Below are 20,461 nucleotides of genomic sequence, written 5' to 3' on the forward strand. Positions count from 1 at the left end.
TTGCTGAACAGTTGCCTAGACGTAATTAGGTGAGGGAAAAGAGAAAAGCTTTTGGACAGAGTGCTTGAAAATGACTTTCATGCGATGCATCAAGAGAACAAAACAAACTGCATTAGTGATATAAATACTGCAAACTAATTTATTTTGTAAACATCTTATTAATGCATTAGTGGGCCTTTTCAGACATGAAATACATCACTTTGATGACTTTGTCTGCTAAACAACATCTATTAGTCATGCAAAACACAATACCATTTGTGACTTTACATGCACAAAGTCTTCTGAGGCAGAACAACATAAAGCCAACAAAAGGCATAATAATGCATATACCTGTGCCTAGTAAGTTGCTACGTGTTTAATATTATTAAACATTTACAGGCAGCAGACATTGGGTTGTTAGATGCATGTCAAACATTTGCCTCTATTATTTTCTATCAAACATTTACAAAGAAATACAGTGCCTTGGGAAAGTATTCGGCCCCCTTGAACTTTTCAACCTCTTGCCACATTTCAGGCTTCAAACATAAAGATATAAAATTCCAATTTTTTGTGAAGAATCAACAACAAGTGGGACACAATCGTGAAGTGGAATGAAATTTATTGGATGTGTCAAACTTTTTTAACAAATAAAAAACTGAAAGTGGGGCGTGCAATATTATTTGGCCCCTTTACTTACAGCAACTCACTCCAGAAGTTCAGTGAGGATCTCTGAATGATCCAATGTTGTCCCAAATGACTGATGATGATAAATAGAATCCACCTGTGTGTAATCAAGTCTCCGTATAAATGCACCTGCTCTGTGATAGTCTCAGGGTTCTGTTCAAAGCGCAGAGAGCATCATGAAGACCAAGGAACACACCAGGCAGTTCCGAGATACTGTTGTGAAGAAGTTTAAAGCCGGATTTGGATACAAACAGATTTCCCAAGCTTTAAACATCCCAAGGAGCTCTGGGCAAGCAATCATATTGAAATGGAAGGAGTATCAGACCACTGCAAATCTACCAAGACCCGGCCCTCCCTCTAAACTTTCATCTTGAACAAGAAGAAGACTGATCAGAGATGCAGCCAAGAGGCCCATGATCACTCTGGATGAACTGCAGAGATCTACAGCTGAGGTGGGAGAGTCTGTCCATAGGACAACAATCAGTCGTACACTGCACAAATCTGGCCTTTATGGAAGAGTGGCAAGAAGAAAGCCATTTGTCAAAGATATCCATAAAAAGTCTTGTTTAAAGTTTGCCACAAGCCACCTGGGAGACACACCAAACATGTGGAAGAAGGTGCTCTGGTCAGATGAAACCAAAATCAAACTGTTCGGCCACAATGCAAAACGATATGTTTGGTGTAAAAGCAACACAGCTCATCACCCTGAACACACCATTCCCACTGTCAAACATGGTGGTGGCAGCATCATGGTTTGGGCCTGCTTTTCATCAGCAGGGACAGGAAAGATGGCCAAAATTGATGGGAAGATGGATGGGGCCAAATACAGGACCATTCTGGAAGAAAACCTGTTGGAGTCTGCAAGAGACCTGAGACTGGGATGGAGATTTATCTTCCAACAAGACAATGATCCAAAACATAAAGCCACATCTACAATGGAATGGTTCACAAATAAACATATCCAGGTGTTGGAATGGCCAAGTCAAAGTCCAAACCTGAATCCAATCGAGAATCTGTGGAAAGAGCTGAAGACTGCAGTTCACAAACGCTCTCCATCCAACCTCACTGAGCTCGAGCTGTTTTGCAAGGAAGAATGGGCAAGAATTTCAGTCTCTTGATGTGCAAAACTGATAGAGACAAACCCCAAGTGACTTGCAGCTGTAATTGCAGCAAAGGGTGGCGCTACAAAGTATTAACGCAAGGGGGCAGAATAATATTGCACACCCAACTTTTCAGTTTTTTATTTGTTAAAAAAGTTTGACACATCCAATAAATTTCATTCCACTTCACGATTGTGTCCCACTTGTTGTTGATTCTTCACAAAAAATTAGAATTTTATATCTTTATGTTTGAAGCCTGAAATGTGGCAAAAGGTTGAAAAGTTCAAGGGGGCCGAGTACTTTCGCAAGGCACTGTATATGGTTCCAGTCCATATTTGCCCCAGTACTGAGTTATCAAAATAACCCAAGACTTTTTTTCAAACCCAGCAGTTTTTAGAGCTTGGATATAAAAAAGGCATTGCAGTTTGAGATTATTGCCGTTCTGATTTGTGTAACACACAAAAAAGGCTCCTTTTTCCCAACAATTTTCAATAACTCTTTTTTATATCTATGTTTTTTTAAACCATGTTTTGTGTGGTCTTTAGCTCAATTAGCTTCAAGTTTGAAATTCTTCACCACTGACCCCTTTAATTTGTGTGCCAGTCGATGTGGGTCAGGTAAGTAGATTAGCCAGAGGTATTTTTCCTGAAACAGGCTGCTTGCTGGTATTGTTGAGCACTAAAATACCTCACTGTAAATGGACTAAAATGGGGGGGGGGGGGGGGTGTTGTTTTGCAAAAACAAACAATGCTGTTATACATTGACCAGAAGCAGGTCTATAATATGTTGAAAAACATTTTGAAAAAGTGTGCAAGTGTGCAGACCATTATGCCTTTTCAACTGTCTGTGTGATCTCTAAACACCATATCTCCTGTTAGTTTTCTTCTCTTTCTCAAGATTTGACTCCCCATTTTGTTGATCTGCTGTGTGTTAAGCACCACCCTTTGAATGGGAGCTGTATTGTCCTTGTTGGCGCACACAGTAAAGGAGTTTACAAAAATCTGGACATCAGTGGAAAGTCCAAGTTGCGCCTAGCGGGCAGAGGATCAGCAGAGAGTTGAATGAAAATGTTGGTTGTTACTAGCTTGATGTAACATCCAGTATGTAAACATCCAGGTGGAGTTAGGACAATAAACACGGAAGTATGCCTTGGAAATAGAAAATGGACAACAAAGGACAAATGAGCAGAGCAGGATTAAGTCTTTGTGGCCAATCTGTCAGAAATTGGCTAAAGGAAATAAGGAATAAAAAACGTTACAGTGGGACAACAGAGAATGAGGCATGAGTTGTGCATGACTGGATGAAAGTGGGATTCATTCTGACAATGCATTGGTTGGCAAGATGATGCTGGAAAATTTGTTTTTATGCTATCTGAAATGTATAAGAGTTACTGCCTGAAAGAAGACACCAGTTTCCATATATTGCCTGCCAGGTGAAGGAGCAAGTCGGATAGCAGCCATGACCACTGCTGGGAATACACAATATGTTCAGTGATGATGTGCACTGACTACAGAATGTTAAAAAAAAAAACTTTCTTCCATCATTTCAATGACAATGCCAGCAAACAGTCCAGATCTAAAGTCAACTGAAACTTTATGCTGAAAAAAAGAAGTGAATGACAAGGCTCTATTCTGCAGAGCTGATCTGCCAATGGGAATGTAGGATCCTGATTGATAAAGAATTTTCTTAACATTTATGAGGTCCATATCTCAAAGAATTAAAACTTGTTTTATGAATTTTTTTTTTATTCATGATTCCAAATTGGGGTGGTTGGGGTGGCACCAGATACCACAAAGTACAAGAATGTAATTAAATTTTTCTAAGCATGTTTCTGTAAAGCCAGAATAGTCAGCTGTTAGGTTTTTGCACTTTCTGCACTGTATAAAACTGTATTTATTCTCCAGAGTGTGTAGCACAACCCTGATGTATAATTCCCACCACTTCTGGTCTTAAGCTTTGCTGAAGCTTAACACTGTCTGATCCTATAAATCACCTAAGAGAGCAAACAGTCAGCAAAACCGGGATTTATGGCAGCTGGGCTGCCCATGTATGACTAATTACTGACTTTATGTTCTCATAGTTGGACCCAACTCTTCCATCTTGGAGCAATGCCATGGCAATTTTATTCCATTTTTCGTTTTTAAAAACTCAGAAAGTGAAGAAAAACAAAGAAAGGACTTTCTATTGAACTGAAACCAAAGCTCATCCACCAAAAAGGACAGGAGGTAAATAGCATAGAAGGAAAAAAATAACTTTTATTATCTCACTCTCTTGACTTGCAAAAGCATGGAATCAAATATAAACCATACCAGCTCATGTTTTTACATCTTTTTAAAAAACAGGCAAGTCTAATATTTGTAGTCTTTTATGCGATACAGCTTGCATCCAGATTTGAGATGTGGGGAAAAAAATGATTTTCCTATTATGTTCAGTGAACCAATTTGAGTTTGCACATCAAGCTTCAACTTCTACACCCCTGCAACTATTATTTGCACGCAGAATGCAAACCCACATGCCAGCTATCTCCCACTGAGGCTAAAATAAGCTAAGGTTCTCTCCCAAACTTGGAGGGGGGAGGTCATTGCATTGGAACCATAGCAGTGGCCAAAACACCTATTAATACACTGATAGCTTCCTGGCAAGAGCAGGCTGTTCCAGTCAAAGGGACAGTCGCCTGGTTAGGGGTGAGGGGGTGGAAGTTTCCCACGAGCGAATGCGGAGTCAGATTGTAGCATCCAGGAAAGACTTGGAGGTTTTTAAAAGTAAAGCTGCTCTGAGATCCATGTCTTGAATGTGAAAATTAAACAGGAAACAACTCCTTGAAAAATGCTTTGGAGGTTTATTAATATTGAAAAAAGAATTAGGAAAAGTCTAAAATAGTCAAACATTGTCTTTTATCCATAAAGGAACCAAACAGATCCTTCTGTAAGATGGTAAATGGACTGAACTTATATAGCTTTTCCAGTCATACAGACCGCTCAAAGCGTTCTACACTAGAGCCACATTCACCCAATTGCATTCACTAACGCTCACACATTCATACACCGATACACAGATTAGTAGTCAACTTGAGTTAAGTGCCTTGCCCAGGGGCACATCAACCTATGGCAGGAGGAAGCTGGAATCGAACCCACAACCTTCTGATTGCAAGACGACTACTCTTCCTACTGAGCCACAGTCACCTCAAGATGAGCTTGTAAACCTTACCGCTTTGTGTCATGTCACAGCACAAACGTCAATGTAGTTTCTTGGGGTTTTCTGTGACAGACCAACCTGTGTATAGTTGCAATGAGGAAGAAAAAGGATACATGGTTTGAATTTTGTTTTTTTTCCCCGTTCTTCATTTGCATGTTTTTAATCAAATTCCTCCTTTAACACTGAGCAGCAAAGTGTTTGAGCTGGATGTGAGAACACTGCATGGATTTCAGGGAAACCGGGAAGTAAAACACATGGAAGCAGTCTGTGAAGAAAACCAGGCTGGACAGATATGGCCAGATTTCATTAAATAGATCTTCCACGATTATTTTCAAGATCAGTTGTTCTAAAAAATCACCTGGTCTGGTTGATGAGTTCTATTACGATGTATTTATTTATCTACCATGATTGCACCTTTACTGGAGCCTATTCCTTTTTTCTCCAGTGTACTTTTTACAAACTTTATATTTGTGAACTCCCATGGGGGAAATTCGTACTTCATAACTAATCTGTGTTTTTTGTATCAGTGTACAAGAAAATACACCACTGGATCGTATTGTTAAAGCTCAGAAGGCAACTTCAGCAAAACCAACCAGTACCTGTAAGTGGTGGTGTTGTGTTGCTAATGTACATGAAAATAATCAAAGAGAAATGCAAATTCTTTAGGAAAAACCAACAACAACAAAAAAGCTTTTGCAACCTCATCTAGGCTACTCGGAGCAATTGAAATGACTCTAGAGTGCATCTGGTTATACTCCTTTTGAGCTGTTAGCAGATTTAATGTCAAACAAGACCCCTTTCTTCAATTGCAATGTCTTTTTAGTCTACTGTATCTAAAAATGTCAAAGCAAATATACAGTGACATGAAAAGTTATACAGATTTCTTCTTTTTTCTGCTTTTCAGTACACTTAAATGTTAGAAATCAGCAAACAAATTGTAACTACATTAAAACTGAAGGGATGTAATCTCTTCTGTTTGTTCCAGTTAAGAGACTCGCTGCAGAGTTTCTGACCACCTGAAGGTGTTCAAGGTTAGAAGCGTGAATCAATTGTCAAGTGGAGAGGAACTAAAAGCATCAGGAAGTGTCTCAGGTTCCTGCCTTGACACACTCTTTAATTGCTAAAGAATGAATTGAAAATAATATCCAAGTCAACCTGGCCCCGAGTAAAAACGTAACTGGACCCTAACAATGACCTGGACGACTTGCTGTAGTTAATGAAATAATGAATTCTACTCTGCCAGAAAATTGTTTTACAGAATGTCAATGTCAAATTCAAGCCCGACCTTGAATTGGATTGAGATGTTCAAGAATGACCTTAAACAGGCCGTTCGTGCTCAAATATCCTTAATCTGGGCTGAATTCAAACAATTCTGCAAAGAAGAGTGGGTCAAAATCCCTTGAGAGTGATGTAATCGACTCATAGCTAGTTATTCCGAAAGGTTGACGCCAGTTGTTGGCACCAAGGCTGGCACAACCAGTTAAGTATTTGGGGGCAATTATTTTTTTCAATTTAAGCCATGTTGGTTTGGGTGATCTTTTTAACTTAGTAAATCATCATTTGAAAACTGCCTTTTGCATTTACTCAGGTTATCTCTGTATGTTTGATGGCCTAAAACATTTAGCTGTTACAAAAAAAAAAAAAAAACAGCAAAAGAAGTCTATAAGGCTGCAGATGCTTTTACACAGCACTTTACCTTAAGGTTTTTGCTCCATACTGATTTAATTTAAATATAAACCCTTCCCAGTCTCAATAACGTTAAAGGCAACCCTGAGCATCCTTTTTATAAGACTACCATACAACTGAGTGCCTTCAGTCAGAGGCTTCTTCAGATCGGCTGTAACATGCTACAGGAGATCCTTCACCACATACAACAAGAAACTTGGATAATATGAGTCGCATCATTTAACTTTATTTTTGGGTTAATAAAAAGCGGGTGTTGCAGAAATGAGAGGAAACACCATCAACTCTTATTAAATCCCTGCCATCTTTATCTTAAAATGTCACGTCAGGATGTCTTACTCTGAGCTCGCTGTTGCTGACCGAGGACTCATCCTTCCTCTGCCATGTTTCCCATTAATGCGGGTCATAACAACGGCCCCAATCAATTCTTATCATATGCTACTAAGAAAGGCTACAGCAGAAGCAAGCATGAAGCCAGGGTGGACCCTTGCATCAACCTACATGACTCCTCTATATTAAAACACACCAGAGAAATAAACAGGTACAACTCAGACTTCATGAATGTGACTGCGTCTGAAACACACTGCTATTATATTTTATATAAGGACTTTGAAGGCGCAAGCTTTTATCATTTTGATTTTTATCAGTTAATTTAGTTGAGTCGCAAAATAGCAACATAATGCTTTTAACACAATATATGTATATATTTTTTGTTAAATGCATTAACACATTTTTTCTGCTTTAAATAAATAAAGCAAGTATTCAACATTGAACTGCATAGGAACGCTATTTTTTAACCCTACTGTACTTTCACCTGATGCCTCATTAAACCACAAATAGAAGTCATGCCTGAGCAATCCACTATCCTATCTGAAGGTAAGATTCGTAACTTACTCTTTATTTGAGTGAGATGTCAAACTTTGGTATCCTCCAATGCTCGCAAGACCCGCGCTGCAAAACGTCTCGGTCCGTCTCTCTAAACTCTGACCAAGCCCATGGTCTGAGCCACAGCTGTAAAGGCAGCCAGCATCACAAGTGCCCCTTTCCTGTCGGTACTTTCAAAATAAAGTGAACAGGCATTTTAACTTTACTTAACGTTTGTGTTATAACCCCCTGATGATTAATTATTTTAGTTGATAAAGATTGAGCACATTGCAGATGAATAACAACATTTTAACAGATCTCCACACATTTTCTAAGAGGACAGCAATCGTTTGTTTCTAATCTGGAATTCCGCAGCCTCATGTTCAGCAAAACAGCGCCATCTGCTGGTTAAACGTAGATCCCCTATTGCTGGAAATGTTCCTCAACATCCCGCCGGGGTATGACCCGGTCAGACGTAAAGACAAACAAGAGCGGGCGGGGTTTTGCTCGTAAATGAGAGCAATGCCCGTCTGAGGTGACCTATCGGAGAATTTTTTAAGATGAATTCTTCTTACAAATATTTTTGCAGAAATAATTTTACTCTTTATATTCTGTTGTTCTAAACCTAGCAGTACAAATGAGTAAATATCACAGCCACTTTCAAATGGATGAACGATAAGCTTTCCCGTCTTGTTTTTGAATGAGTTTAAGTTTTTTCTTTACCTTTTGCCAGTGAGATGCAAAGACATTAATAAGCTTTTGTTGTTTTGCTTAAAAACCTTAAGTGCTTATTTTTATTTCCATGCTGGAATCAGCCCATAATTGTTTGTTTTGCTTGTGTTTTGTGTTGCATTGCATGATGATTTTGTTCATTTTTCTTCCATTTATGCTAACTGTAGTGCTAATTGTGTGTTGTTCATTAAAGGCTGGGGGAAAATGACCTGTCAGAGCAAGTATCAGGTTTTTTATCATTCCCATTTTGCTATAAATCTCTGAGAACCAGCTTGAATCAAGCTTGAATCTGATAGAGCATCTCTGGAGGAAGCTAAAGATTTGGGTGATGGCAAGAGGTCCTCCCAGCTTCCAAGTGTGCGTTTCTCGTGTCAGCAGCCAGACCCTCTCGGATGATCTGAGTGGGGGAGAACAAACTGATGCGCCGTTTGAAAGGTGGGCAAATTCCGCTTTCCCAGCGCACCGCTCTGCTCTCTGGGTGACAAATGGTGCGCACCCACCATATATTTATATATATATATATATATTTACACACATATATATATATATATTTACATATATATATATATATATTTACGTGGGAGCCTACATTTTTATTTGTTGTGGCAACTTGTGCTGGCAGGTATTTTCACCATAACGTACCATTAACGTATAAAATATGTGAGGTTATGACCCCTGATCAATTTAAAATATATAGACTTTAACCCGCGCTCGCTCAAACTGCATCAACAACCCATATAAACAGAAATAAGGCGTGAAACCAACTTTTCCTGAAAAAATAGACAAATTAAAACCTATGTGGAATTTTCGCTTTTAAAGGTTTGTTTACAGGTACTAAATGGAACTAGAAAATGATGAAGAAGCAGGTTGACCCGGAGTCGCAAACATCACTGGACGCGTCACTGTGTTTACTGATTGCTCATTGGTCCAACCAGTTTGTAATCTGATCCAATGACAGAGCGAAGGGGAATGAGTAGCATCCGCCCCACCTTGTTTCGATCACGTGACGAGAGCTTACGAAGATGGTGGAAGTTTCTTCTTCCTCTGAGCGAGACACCCCAACAGAAACCTAAACATCCCGTCGGACCAGGGCTGGGAGGACGTTCCAGTGCCGCCAGACACATTCTACAAACCTCCCGCTGGATCTCGGTAAGACTAAATCAAACGACGGGTTGTTTTAGAGACGCCACACTTTGGGGTTTTCATCCTGCCATGACGGTACAGGCCAGCAGGCTCGCAGTTAGCCGGACGGCATCAGGTTGTGAAACCTGGAGACCGGCTGACGTTCAACACGTACACAGCAGCTACACCGCGCCGGGAAAGACAGCTGCTCACTGACACCTCACCTATTTACTCTCGGTGCAAGACTCCCTGTTCTCGGTGCTCGGCTACATTAGTTAGCACATTCCCAGTTCGAGCGAATTATGTAATGTTAGTCATGTTACATTGGGATAGGAGAAAAACGCTGGTGGCGAGTCGGTTGGCTGTTTCTCGAAGCAAGAAGAGAAATGCGTTCCCTTCGTGACTTAAAATCTGAAACCTTTGTGTAGTTGAATGTTGTGAACATATACGCGCAAGGACAAATAAACCCATTGTCTTCGTATGAACAGGCTGTCACAAATAGTTTCCAGATATAAGGAAACTCTCGACCACACCTGTCACTGCGTCATTTTTTTCAGTTAATGGATAATCATTATACAGCCGACTGGTTAGGTTCAGCAACAAAACGCAAGGCCAAAGTATTCATGTCATTTAAACCTATTTTAGTGTTGTCACGCTACAACCACAAAAACACAAAGTAGTGCATAGTAATAATAGTAATACTGATGGGTTTTCTGTGTTGTGTTACCAAAACAATCTGAAAGGTGTGGCGTGCATATACAGGTCCTTCTCAAAATATTAGTATATTGTGATAAAGTTCATTATTTTCCATAATGTCATGATGAAAATTTAACATTCATATATTTTAGATTCATTGCACACTAACTGAAATATTTCAGGTCTTTTATTGTTTAATACAGATGATTGTGGCATACAGCTCATGGATACCCACTGTGAACAGGTGCCAGGTCGTGCTGAAAAATGAAATCTTCATCTCCCTAAAGCTTTTCAGCAGATGGAAGCATGAAGTGCTCCAAAATCTCCTGATAGCTAGCTGCATTGACCCTGCCCTTGATAAAACACAGTGGATCAACACCAGCAGCTGACACGGCACCCCAGACCATCACTGACTGTGGGTACTTGACACTGGACTTCTGGCATTTTGGCATTTCCTTCTCCCCAGTCTTCCTCCAGACTCTGGCACCTTGATTTCCGAATGACATGCAGAATTTGCTTTCATCCGAAAAAAGTACTTTGGACCACTGAGCAACAGTCCAGTGCTGCTTCTCTGTAGCCCAGGTCAGGCGCTTCTGCCGCTGTTTCTGGTTCAAAAGTGGCTTGACCTGGGGAATGCGGCACCTGTAGCCCATTTCCTGCACACGCCTGTGCACGGTGGCTCTGGATGTTTCTACTCCAGACTCAGTCCACTGCTTCCGCAGGTCCCCCAAGGTCTGGAATCGGCCCTTCTCCACAATCTTCCTCAGGGTCCGGTCACCTCTTCTCGTTGTACAGCGTTTTCTGCCACACTTTTTCCTTCCCACAGACTTCCCACTGAGGTGCCTTGATACAGCAAAAGAGACCCCAGAAATTTCACTGTTTTGATCCACCGGCGTGGCTAAAGCTCCTCAGAAATCAGTCCCCGCTGCTACTACTATCACTGATCTAAGAGCAGCAACTGGTGCGACACAATCTCGGAAGTCAGAGGTTTTGTGGATTTTAAACACAGTGTTCAAGCACCAGTCTTACAACTCCAATGAGGGGGTAGGAGATGTGTTTCGTTTCATGTTCCCTGACTCACAAACCGCAAGTGCATTTGTTCATACAACAGTTGAGTCACAGACATCAGTCTATTGAGCATAAAGTGATAAAAGTGCTCTCTTGTTCAATTGTTGTATTCATAAATAGACAAAAACTAAACATGAATGTGTTTCCTTGTGTGACACACATGCTATGCTTGATTGTAATACAGCAGGATCCCCCAACCATCCCCTATTTTTTTGGGCCTTAAATTTCAATCAAGATGACATTAAAAGGGTCTTAAAAAGTCTGAAATTGGACTTGCTGAACCCTGCAGATACTTTGTTTAGGGTTGCTTCCTGCATGCCTCTTGGCAAATGGCAAACATGAGTTATTAAGGCTGTCCTATTGCCACTCTTCCATAAAGGCCAGAATTGAGCTGTGCATGACTGATACTTGTCATTCTCCTACCTGAGTTGTGGATATCTGCAGCTCATCCAGAGTTACAGTGAGCTGGAGCAGCCAATATGGACACAAAAGTCATGAACATTTTTTTTTCTGTATTAAAGGATTTAAAAATTTATCACGATACAGTTTCGTACCTGGTACCTGGTACCAGAACCTGGTACCTGCTATTCTCAGTCACTGTGCTGTTCAATTTATGTTTGTCCTCTGCTCTTCTTTTACCAAACCAGACAGAGAGGCAGTGAGAAAAGTCTTGATGGTACCTGTGTAAAATATAGCTAGAGTCTGAGTTAGGAGCTCTTCTTTCCGGATGGAGAACAGGAGCTTTTTTAGCTTTCTCACTACAGCTCTGGTGTTGCTCCTGGAAGTTAGGTTGTCTGACAGACAGACCCTCAGAACCTTTGTTGGAGTAGCTTTTAAATTACAGATCATCTGCAGGCAGTCTGAATTTCTTTATGACTGACCCTTCTGAAGTGAGTGATTATCATCTAATTTGTCTCTTTTCTGTTAAGTGTGGGTATTGAAAAATGTCACCATACTGATTCTTATGATTTAGAAGAGTAGAAGCGAATATAATTACCCTTTATGGTCCCTTAGTGGGCAGATTCACAGGTACCAGTAGCAAAGTGAAGACAGAAGATTCACACAAAGGTAAAAATATAAAAACAGAAAATAAGAATAAGGCACTGTCCAGTAAGAGTAAATGTACAGCATAAGAAAAAATAAACTGGCTGTGCCCTGCCGGTCAGCTGGATGAAAGGAGGCTTCTACACGTTGTCCTCTCCTGTTTGGATAGTTGTGGAAGCTAAAGAAACACCACCTGTCTCCCTTGTTAAGGCATGAAAATACCTTTCTGCATCTGTAAGCTGCTTGCTTGAACTAGACCAACTGGAACAGGTTCATCTTCATACTATTTTTACTTAATGGCTCTCAGATAGTCGGGTGTACTGTGAACAGCTTGGACTCAATGTGCACTGTCTCGTAGTCGGATATACCAATTTTCTATGTGTCTGGTGACAAGTCCTACATTTCCCACACTGCCATGGTGTCATCGGACGAGGAGAAAGAACTAATTTGCCTTGTAGATTTGGAAAAACAAAAGAAGGTAGTATTTAGGGCCATTAAACTAGACTAGGGAGGAAGAAGGGGAATACACCTGTCAGTGCTGCAGAGAGTGGCAGTGACACTGCACTGTGTCACATATAAAACAGTTTTATGTGGAGACTTTTTCTTACCGAGCAGTTTATTGTGTGACACCGTGTGTGTGGTCATAAAAATTGAGCTTTGTACGGACACGTCCGTGACTGACTCCACTTTGAGTCCGCCTCGAGTACACACGAACGTCTGCAGAGTCGAGTACACCAGGCTATATGAGAGCCTTTAGTTGGACCACTGCGTTTCATTCAAAAATATAAAGGTTTTTACCACAGCCTCATAGGGATATTTCAATATCACTATTAGTTCAGAGAAGAAAACCAGAACCAAGTTGAAAGAATAGTGATTTCGTACCAGGAAATCAGTACAGCTTTCCCATTTGTTTATCATCTCTGTTTTTGGTGCCACACTTTGAATGCGAGTATTAGTGTCCCTGCTGATGTTCAGCATCCGTGTGTTCAGTTTGCTATGGGCTGCACTCAGACATTCGTGAACTGTCCTGTTGAACCCTATGCGTGCATCTAACACAGGCTTTGCAGTCGAGCAGACAAATATACGACTTAGGCCTTATGGGACAGATGTTTTAAAGCACAGCTGGTAAACTTCGAACAGCATGGCTGTTAAGCAGCCCACTGCAGACTAACTGCCTGACCAGATAGACCAACTGATTGTCCAGCAGCAAATATCAGCTTGTTGCACTGTTGGTGTTACTCTATAAAGAGCAGGTCTATAAAAAGTTATATTTTAAGTTTATATTTTAAGTTGCTGCTAAATTTAATGTATTTTTATTCTTTATTCTGATTAAGTTAAAGTATCGTAAGGAAAATAACAATAAATTTAACATTTTTAATAACATAACTATAATGAACAGTTCTTTGGATTATTTTTAAATAATATTATTTAATATACATTCAGAAAAGATTGAAACAAGAATAAACAAAATATGGGATATAACCTGATCCTTTAGTATTACAATAAAATATTTATAAAATATGTAAAAAAAAATCTACAAAAAAAGCTGCATAGAACATCATCTTCCTGAAATATTATTCCCTAATTTCATTTTGTCTCATTATTTTTCTAAACAGAATTTTTCCATAGTTTTATATCATCATCTGAATTACACTTTTGCTTTAGGGTAGTTTGTGTATATGCACTTTTAAAATGATTTTTTTTTTTTCTTCTATGATCATTGTCATTGGATGTTATTACAAAAAGCCTTGGTGGTGATGTTTTAAATATTGTTTTTGTGCTTTGTACAAAACTAAAAACATTTTTGAGTTTATTAGATTGAATGTATGTCATTAAGCCCCTTCCTAATTTTAAACATTTTACCAGCCATATCATTCCAAGAGCAAAAAATATGTGTCCTCTGCAAACAAAACCAAATGTCATTGATATCTACAAATTAAAAAGATTAAGTCCCAATACTGAACCTTGTGGGACTCCTCATTTGACGTCTTTGAGCTCTGAGACTTTGTTGTTAAATTGTAAAGAAGTTTTTTGTTTGTCAAATAAGTGCTTCTATAGTATTAACCCTTGTGTGGTGTTTGGGTCTGTGGGACCCATTTTCATTATTTACTGACGGAAAAATGATACAATTCATGTAAATTAATTGTAAATTTGTTTCCACTCATATCATGATTTTAATTTAGTGTTTGATTGTGAGGCATTAAAAATCACAAAATGCAACGGGTCCACCAGACCCAGAAACATTGGCTGAGTAAAAACAATATGAACACCACACAAGGGTTAAATGCTTCTCTTAAAAGATGAAATTAATCTTACTTCATGTTGTTTTCTTTCTGTTGCTGCTGTAACATCTTTGATCAATTGAACTACCACATGATGAAGAGCTATTTCTTGTAATGGCTGATTGTTACTAATTAATGTATGTTTTTTAAATAAATTAATGCTTCAAGCAATTGAGAAAATTATGGCAGCAATAACACAGGTCTATAATTGTCAAAACAATGCTTATCTCCAATAATAGTGGAAGTACGTTTGCCAACTTATTATTTTTTTCTTCCTGCACATGGACCACATGATTTAGCGAAAGTAGGAATAACTGCCGCTTTTTTCTTTCAAATAAAGGCAATTGATTGTAAAAATCATTATATTTTTACTTAAGGTGAGAATCTCCCACTGGTCTGTACTTAGTTCTGTTTTCACTAAGCATTAAAACAGGCTCCCTGTCAGCTGACCTAATAATATGGTTGCTGCTGTAAACACTAATAGACTCAGAAAACACTCCACAATTGAAGCACCAGAGGCAGGACTGTGTGAAATGCCCAGCTGAAGGATATTCGAACATCATGACATAATTGTTTTTATTTTCACCATGACTCAGTGGAATGTGGAACAGTATAAACATGTTACCGTTTTTCAACCTGTTCACTGGTCCATTATTTGAATCAGCTTTTCACAAACTAAAGAAAAGACATTTCAACACCACAAGTCATTGGTCGTACATACAGACTAGCTTTGGTTTCATAGCAAGGAGTTTAAAACAGCTAGGCACTTCAGTGCTGGCTACAGAAGTTATTAAAAATGTCAAGGAAGACATCCTTCAGCTGTTCAGCTGATTGTTTCAGGATATAGTTATGGATCTTCTCTTGTAGAGCAGCCTTTTGACAGTTCATTATAGAGAAAACCCTCTCCATCCTATCTGTCATCTTCTGAAGCATCTGGCTGCAGGACATGGAAGCAGGTAGAACCAGTCCTTTTAAACTGATTGTACAGTAAATGGGTGTTCCTCAGGATGGAAGAAAATCCATTTAAGAGAGGTCATTGTGGAGTTTAATATTCAGGTAACACCCTCATCAGGCAGAGTAAAGATGGCCTTCTTCTGGAGCTTCAATGTCAGCTGTTGCAATGAATTATTGACTAAGATCAAAGCCACAGTCGGAGTGAAAGTTTATCCAACAGCTCATCACCTTCTCCGGCTCTGCCGTGTTCATTCCTGACAAGATGGAGCAGGGAACATGCATTATTCAGAGACTCTATGAGGTAATAAACCAGATTCAAGGACTGGTTGCAGGATCTGGTTTCTGTGCATGCCTGTTTCTAGTTTTGTTTTTTGTTGTTGTTTTTTTGCATGAGGTAAATATCTGTTAATATTGTTGGAGATGAAAGATTCTGGATAGAAAATGTAAAAACCAAAGTTATGTCTACTATCATACAATGAGTGCATTTAACCTCTGGAGAAAAAATGTTTTTTATTAATTGTTTATATTTCCTGTGTTAGATTGTGTGACACAGGAAGTATAGCAGAGCTGCAGATCTGGGTTAGACTGGTGTTTGTGTCTCCTGTGAAGATGAAAAAAGGAAAATTTAAAACATGCATAAAGGTCAATGAGAGACATTTAAAAAGAGAAATGTAATAAGTCTCTTAATGAAAGCACTTAAAGGAAAAGTTTTGGATGTTTGATAAAGAAATCATGACATTTAGGTTCTGGGTGCCAGCTTGGCATTTACTGTGTGTTTTTTTGTTTTTCAATGTCTTTCTTGTTATGAGGTAAATGCGTTAAATCTAAGCGATCTTGTCTCTGTGTTGCAACACCACGACAGCTGGAAACAAGTTCTTGTCATGCCAGCCCTTCATCATTTTATTCATTTGTAGTTGTTTGCCACGGGATGTTTTGTAGCAACCCTGCATCAGTTTTGTGCCGGATTTACTGTAGATTTAAAGTATTTCCTGTTATCTACTCATAGTCTGCTAAAAATGTGATTATCTCACTCCAACAAATCCTTCTAGCTGATGGTTGCTCCTAGTAATTTTAGTTTGATTGGAGAGCTACAAATAATGGTATTGATATGCAATGGTTAACTGCATTAATACAAAATGGGTTGTTTGCACATATGAAAATGCAACTAGTTGTACAAAATATGAATTGTTGAAGGGATGAAATGATCCAAAGCTGTAGGAAACTGCTTGGTTTCCACCTCAATAATTTGTTTTCTTCTCCCCAGGCCTTCTTGCCAGCCCTATGTCATGGCCAGTGGAGTCACCAATTCCAGCACCTCCAACGGATACCCCCTGAAGGCACAGCTACAGATTAATGGTAAGTTTTAACACTTTCTTTTTTTTTTTGGGGGTTATTTGGTACAGCAACCAAAAGAGAGTGTTGGTTGAGCTATTTCACGGTTTCAGTTTTAGAATTTTTGTTACAATGACGTTACATGACGCATGTAACTGAAGCGAGGCTTTAGTGTGACTGTTCCTCATAGATAGTGAGTCTGAGACGCCCACTCACTTTGGACTGAAAGCTGCTTGACATGAGATGTGTCTTTAGGAGTAAATAAAGTCCACTTGTCTTTTGTTGAAGGACACTGGATTCCAGTGCACATATAATAACGTCAGTGCCAATTGTTAATATTCTAAGTAATCTCCAGGTACTTGTACATGTCTAAATGGTAGTAGTAGATGATGTGTGAGTGTAGCGCCTTCCACACTTATTAGCACTGATATAGAAAAAGCATTGTGGGAGATAATCTTTAGTTCTCGTCCAGACGGTTTTTGTCACAGTTTCAGTTCTTTTCAACTATTTAATGTCCGCTCTGGCTGTAGATGTGGACAGGTTTCGATGAGAAGGAACTTCCTAGCCATTTCCTGATTTATGAAGGTCAACACAGGTCTACTTTATGTAAATGGTATGTTCACCTGTGTTTCCTGCTTTCAAGAGTGGCTAAATGAAATGGACCTCTGTGTCACCTCATATTTATACTCCAGGGTATACATCAGCGCAAAAGTCATGGATTACTAATTAAGAGATCCTCCACACGTGGATCAATTTGCGGAAATAAATCAGATTGGAATTGTTAGGGGTCCCACTAATTGTTTAAAAAAAAACATTTTTTACTTAAATGCAGTTTTTCCCCTCATGACTGAATGAACCTAAATTAAAGGTAGGACTTTTCTACAATTTTCACTGTGAGGTTACGTTCCTGTAATAAAAGATGAATTAATTCTAAGCTTTCCACACATCTTTACTACTGGGGCCAGTAAGTACACTAGGTTTAAAACTTTGAACAGTCTGTGCTTTACTCACTTAAACTGGTTGCCAACTGAATGATGGTTGATCCTTATCCTTTATTTTTCCTGCGTGCAACTGTCTGCAATAAAAAAAACCTTCCATCTGTTCCAGTGCTGTCAGCAAAACTGAGAGAAAACAAGAAGAACTGGTTTGGCCCCAGTCCTTATGTGGAAGTGACAGTCGACGGCCAATGCAAGAAAACAGAGAAATGCACCAACACCCACAGCCCCAAATGGAAACAGCCACTCACTGTGTAAGTCTGAAGACTCATGTGACATTGGATCACAGCTATTACCAGAACTTTACTTTGGTAACTAATAAAGAAAGATTTAGACCAGGTTGACTCAGTTCTGGGAGGCAGTACACATACCTTACCTTTTACTGACCTTGAGGGCTTAAAAGTTACCAATCTGGTGTTGCAGGGAGCTGAAAATAAGTCTGTCATTGCCGAAAACTTGTAATAAACTATTTCCAGGTTTGACTTCAGCGCCAATTTTCTGTGGGTTCGTTTTCAAAACAGAACCATGAGCTCAGAGAGGTTTATGGGAATTTTAGTGCCGGGTGCCTGGGAAGTTAATGTTGACTTCTAGCGCTTGTTTCTTTGCAGGACAGCTTCATCACTAATGGTGGCTTTATTATGAAAAACATAGTAGCACCTTGCTAATCTGTTGTTTATAAATTAACCATGCAAAAGCATCTTGCACAAAATAATTCTCATGTAATTTTATAGTAATTGTTTATTAAAGTTGTTAAATTACCCACAATTTGAATTAGGTCATGTTTTAATAAGAGTTTTTAGGTTATGTCAAAAGGTTAGTTATAATATCGCCGTTGCAGCAGAAAACTGTTCAGACTTTTAGGAGTTTTACTGTATTTTAAAACAAAATAAATTTAGTTTCACCTGAGTTTCTACAGGGTTTCTCAAGACGTTTCCTGTTGTAACACCTGGCTTTTGTAAATTACTCACCATCTGTTAGCTTTGTTTTTCTGACATTTCACATTTTTCCTAATAATTTGCTTCATGTCACTTTACGTATGGGAGTGTTCTTGGACAGTTTAGCCAATATTCTGACTCTGTATTAAGAGTTTGTATGAAAAACATTCAAGTAAGCAAATTCAATTTTAGACCTCAAAAACTCTGAACCACTTTCTTTCTTTCTTTCTTGTTCCCTTACTACTTTTACTTCTTGTTCTATCTGTTCTTGTGCCCTAGCCCCCTTCTTCCTGTATCTATCCATCCATCCATCCAGTTTCTTGTTATCCAGGTTCCATGTTTAAATCCTGCCATAAATTCACAGTAAACCCAAACGACTAAGAACTCTGAAAAGGAACAGGATTTTTCCATCAGGGCTAAATAGGAATCCTGTGTAACAGCACGTTTTGCATATGCAGCCAATAGATTTAAACAATTAGACAGAATACCTAACAGGCCCCAGTTGTTCATTACATTCATAGAAATCTTGTTTCTAGTGTTAGTAAAGACTTCTTCTGTAGTGTCTTTTAGAGACATGACAGCAGTATTTTGTAATGTGTATTTACTAAAGGAGGTAATTGGAGCCATATATTCACATGTCTTTTCCTGATGCTTGTCAAACAGCTGCCATGGTGTTGGTTATAGACACACTCTGGCCTCCAGTAGCCTCTGACTAAAAAAAGTCGCCACCTGGATTTAACAAAGCAAATATGTACGAGCCTCTCATTGGATAGTTACTGTATGGGTGATTATGTTTCGGCTGGCAACAAGTTTTTTAACTCCAACTGGTGCAATGAGTTGCTTCTCATTTCTTTAACAACCGTGTTGAAAGGCACATGAATTGTCCAACGCATTATTAAAAACTGGAAGGATAGTGGGGACCCATCGTCTTTGAGGAAGAAATGTGGCCTGAAAAGAATCCTGAATGATCGTGATCCGCGATCACTTAAAGCTTTGGTGAAATCAAATCGAAGACAAACAACAGTAGAACTCCAGGCTATGTTTAATAGTGAAAGTAAGAGCATTTCCACTCGCACAATGTGAAGGAACTCAAGGGATTGAGACTGAACAGCTGTGTAACCTTAAGAAAACCACTAATCAGTGAGGCTAACCGGAAAAAAAGGCTTCAATTTGCTACGAAGCATAAAGATTGGACTCTGGAGCAATGGAAGAAGGTCATATAGTCTGATGAATTCAGATTTACCCTGTTCCAGAGTGATGGGCGCATCAGGGTAAGAAGAGAGGCAGGTGAAGTGATGCACCCATCATCCCTAGTGTCTACTGTACCAGCCTGTGGGGGCAGTGCTATGATCTGGGGTTGCTGGACTTGGTCAGGTCTGGGTTCAGCAACAGTATGTGTTGAAAGAATGAGGTCAGCTGACTACCTGAATATACTGAACGACCAGGTTAATCCATCAGAGGATTTTTTCTTCCCTGACGGCACGGCCATATTCCAAGATGATGATGCCAGGATTCATCGGGCTCGAATTGTAAAAGAGTGGTTCAGGGAGCATGAGACATCATTCTCACACATGGATTGGCCACCAAAGAGTCCAGACCTTAACCCCATTGAGAATCTTTGGGATGTGCTGGAGAAGGCTTTGTGCAGCAGTCAGACTCTACCATCATTAATGGAAGATCTTGGTGAAAAATTAATGAAACACTGAGTGGAAATAAATCTTGTGACACTGCAGAAGCTTATGGTAACAATGCCACAGTGAATGCGTGCTGTAATCACAGCTAAAGGCGGTCCAACG

General features: G+C 39.4%; 2 protein-coding genes across 2 annotated transcripts in view; one reads left to right on the forward strand and one right to left on the reverse strand.

The window, feature by feature from the left end:
• Positions 1-7,629, reverse strand: part of calcrl2 (calcitonin receptor-like 2) — a 62,819-nt gene extending 55,190 nt beyond the window's left edge. The window contains exon 1 of the mRNA XM_047370989.1: positions 7,536-7,629. The gene's annotated coding sequence lies outside the window, so the exon portion shown is untranslated. The remainder of the gene's footprint in view (positions 1-7,535) is intronic.
• A 1,601-nt stretch (positions 7,630-9,230) lies between these two features.
• Positions 9,231-20,461, forward strand: part of itchb (itchy E3 ubiquitin protein ligase b) — a 36,820-nt gene continuing 25,589 nt past the window's right edge. The window contains exons 1-3 of the mRNA XM_047365369.1: positions 9,231-9,386; positions 16,668-16,759; positions 17,843-17,984. Coding sequence (XP_047221325.1) covers positions 16,690-16,759; positions 17,843-17,984 — 212 coding nt within the window. The 5' untranslated portion in view covers positions 9,231-9,386; positions 16,668-16,689. The remainder of the gene's footprint in view (positions 9,387-16,667; positions 16,760-17,842; positions 17,985-20,461) is intronic.

Source organism: Girardinichthys multiradiatus, chromosome 1, assembly GCF_021462225.1.
Source record: "Girardinichthys multiradiatus isolate DD_20200921_A chromosome 1, DD_fGirMul_XY1, whole genome shotgun sequence".
NCBI lineage: Eukaryota > Metazoa > Chordata > Actinopteri > Cyprinodontiformes > Goodeidae > Girardinichthys > Girardinichthys multiradiatus.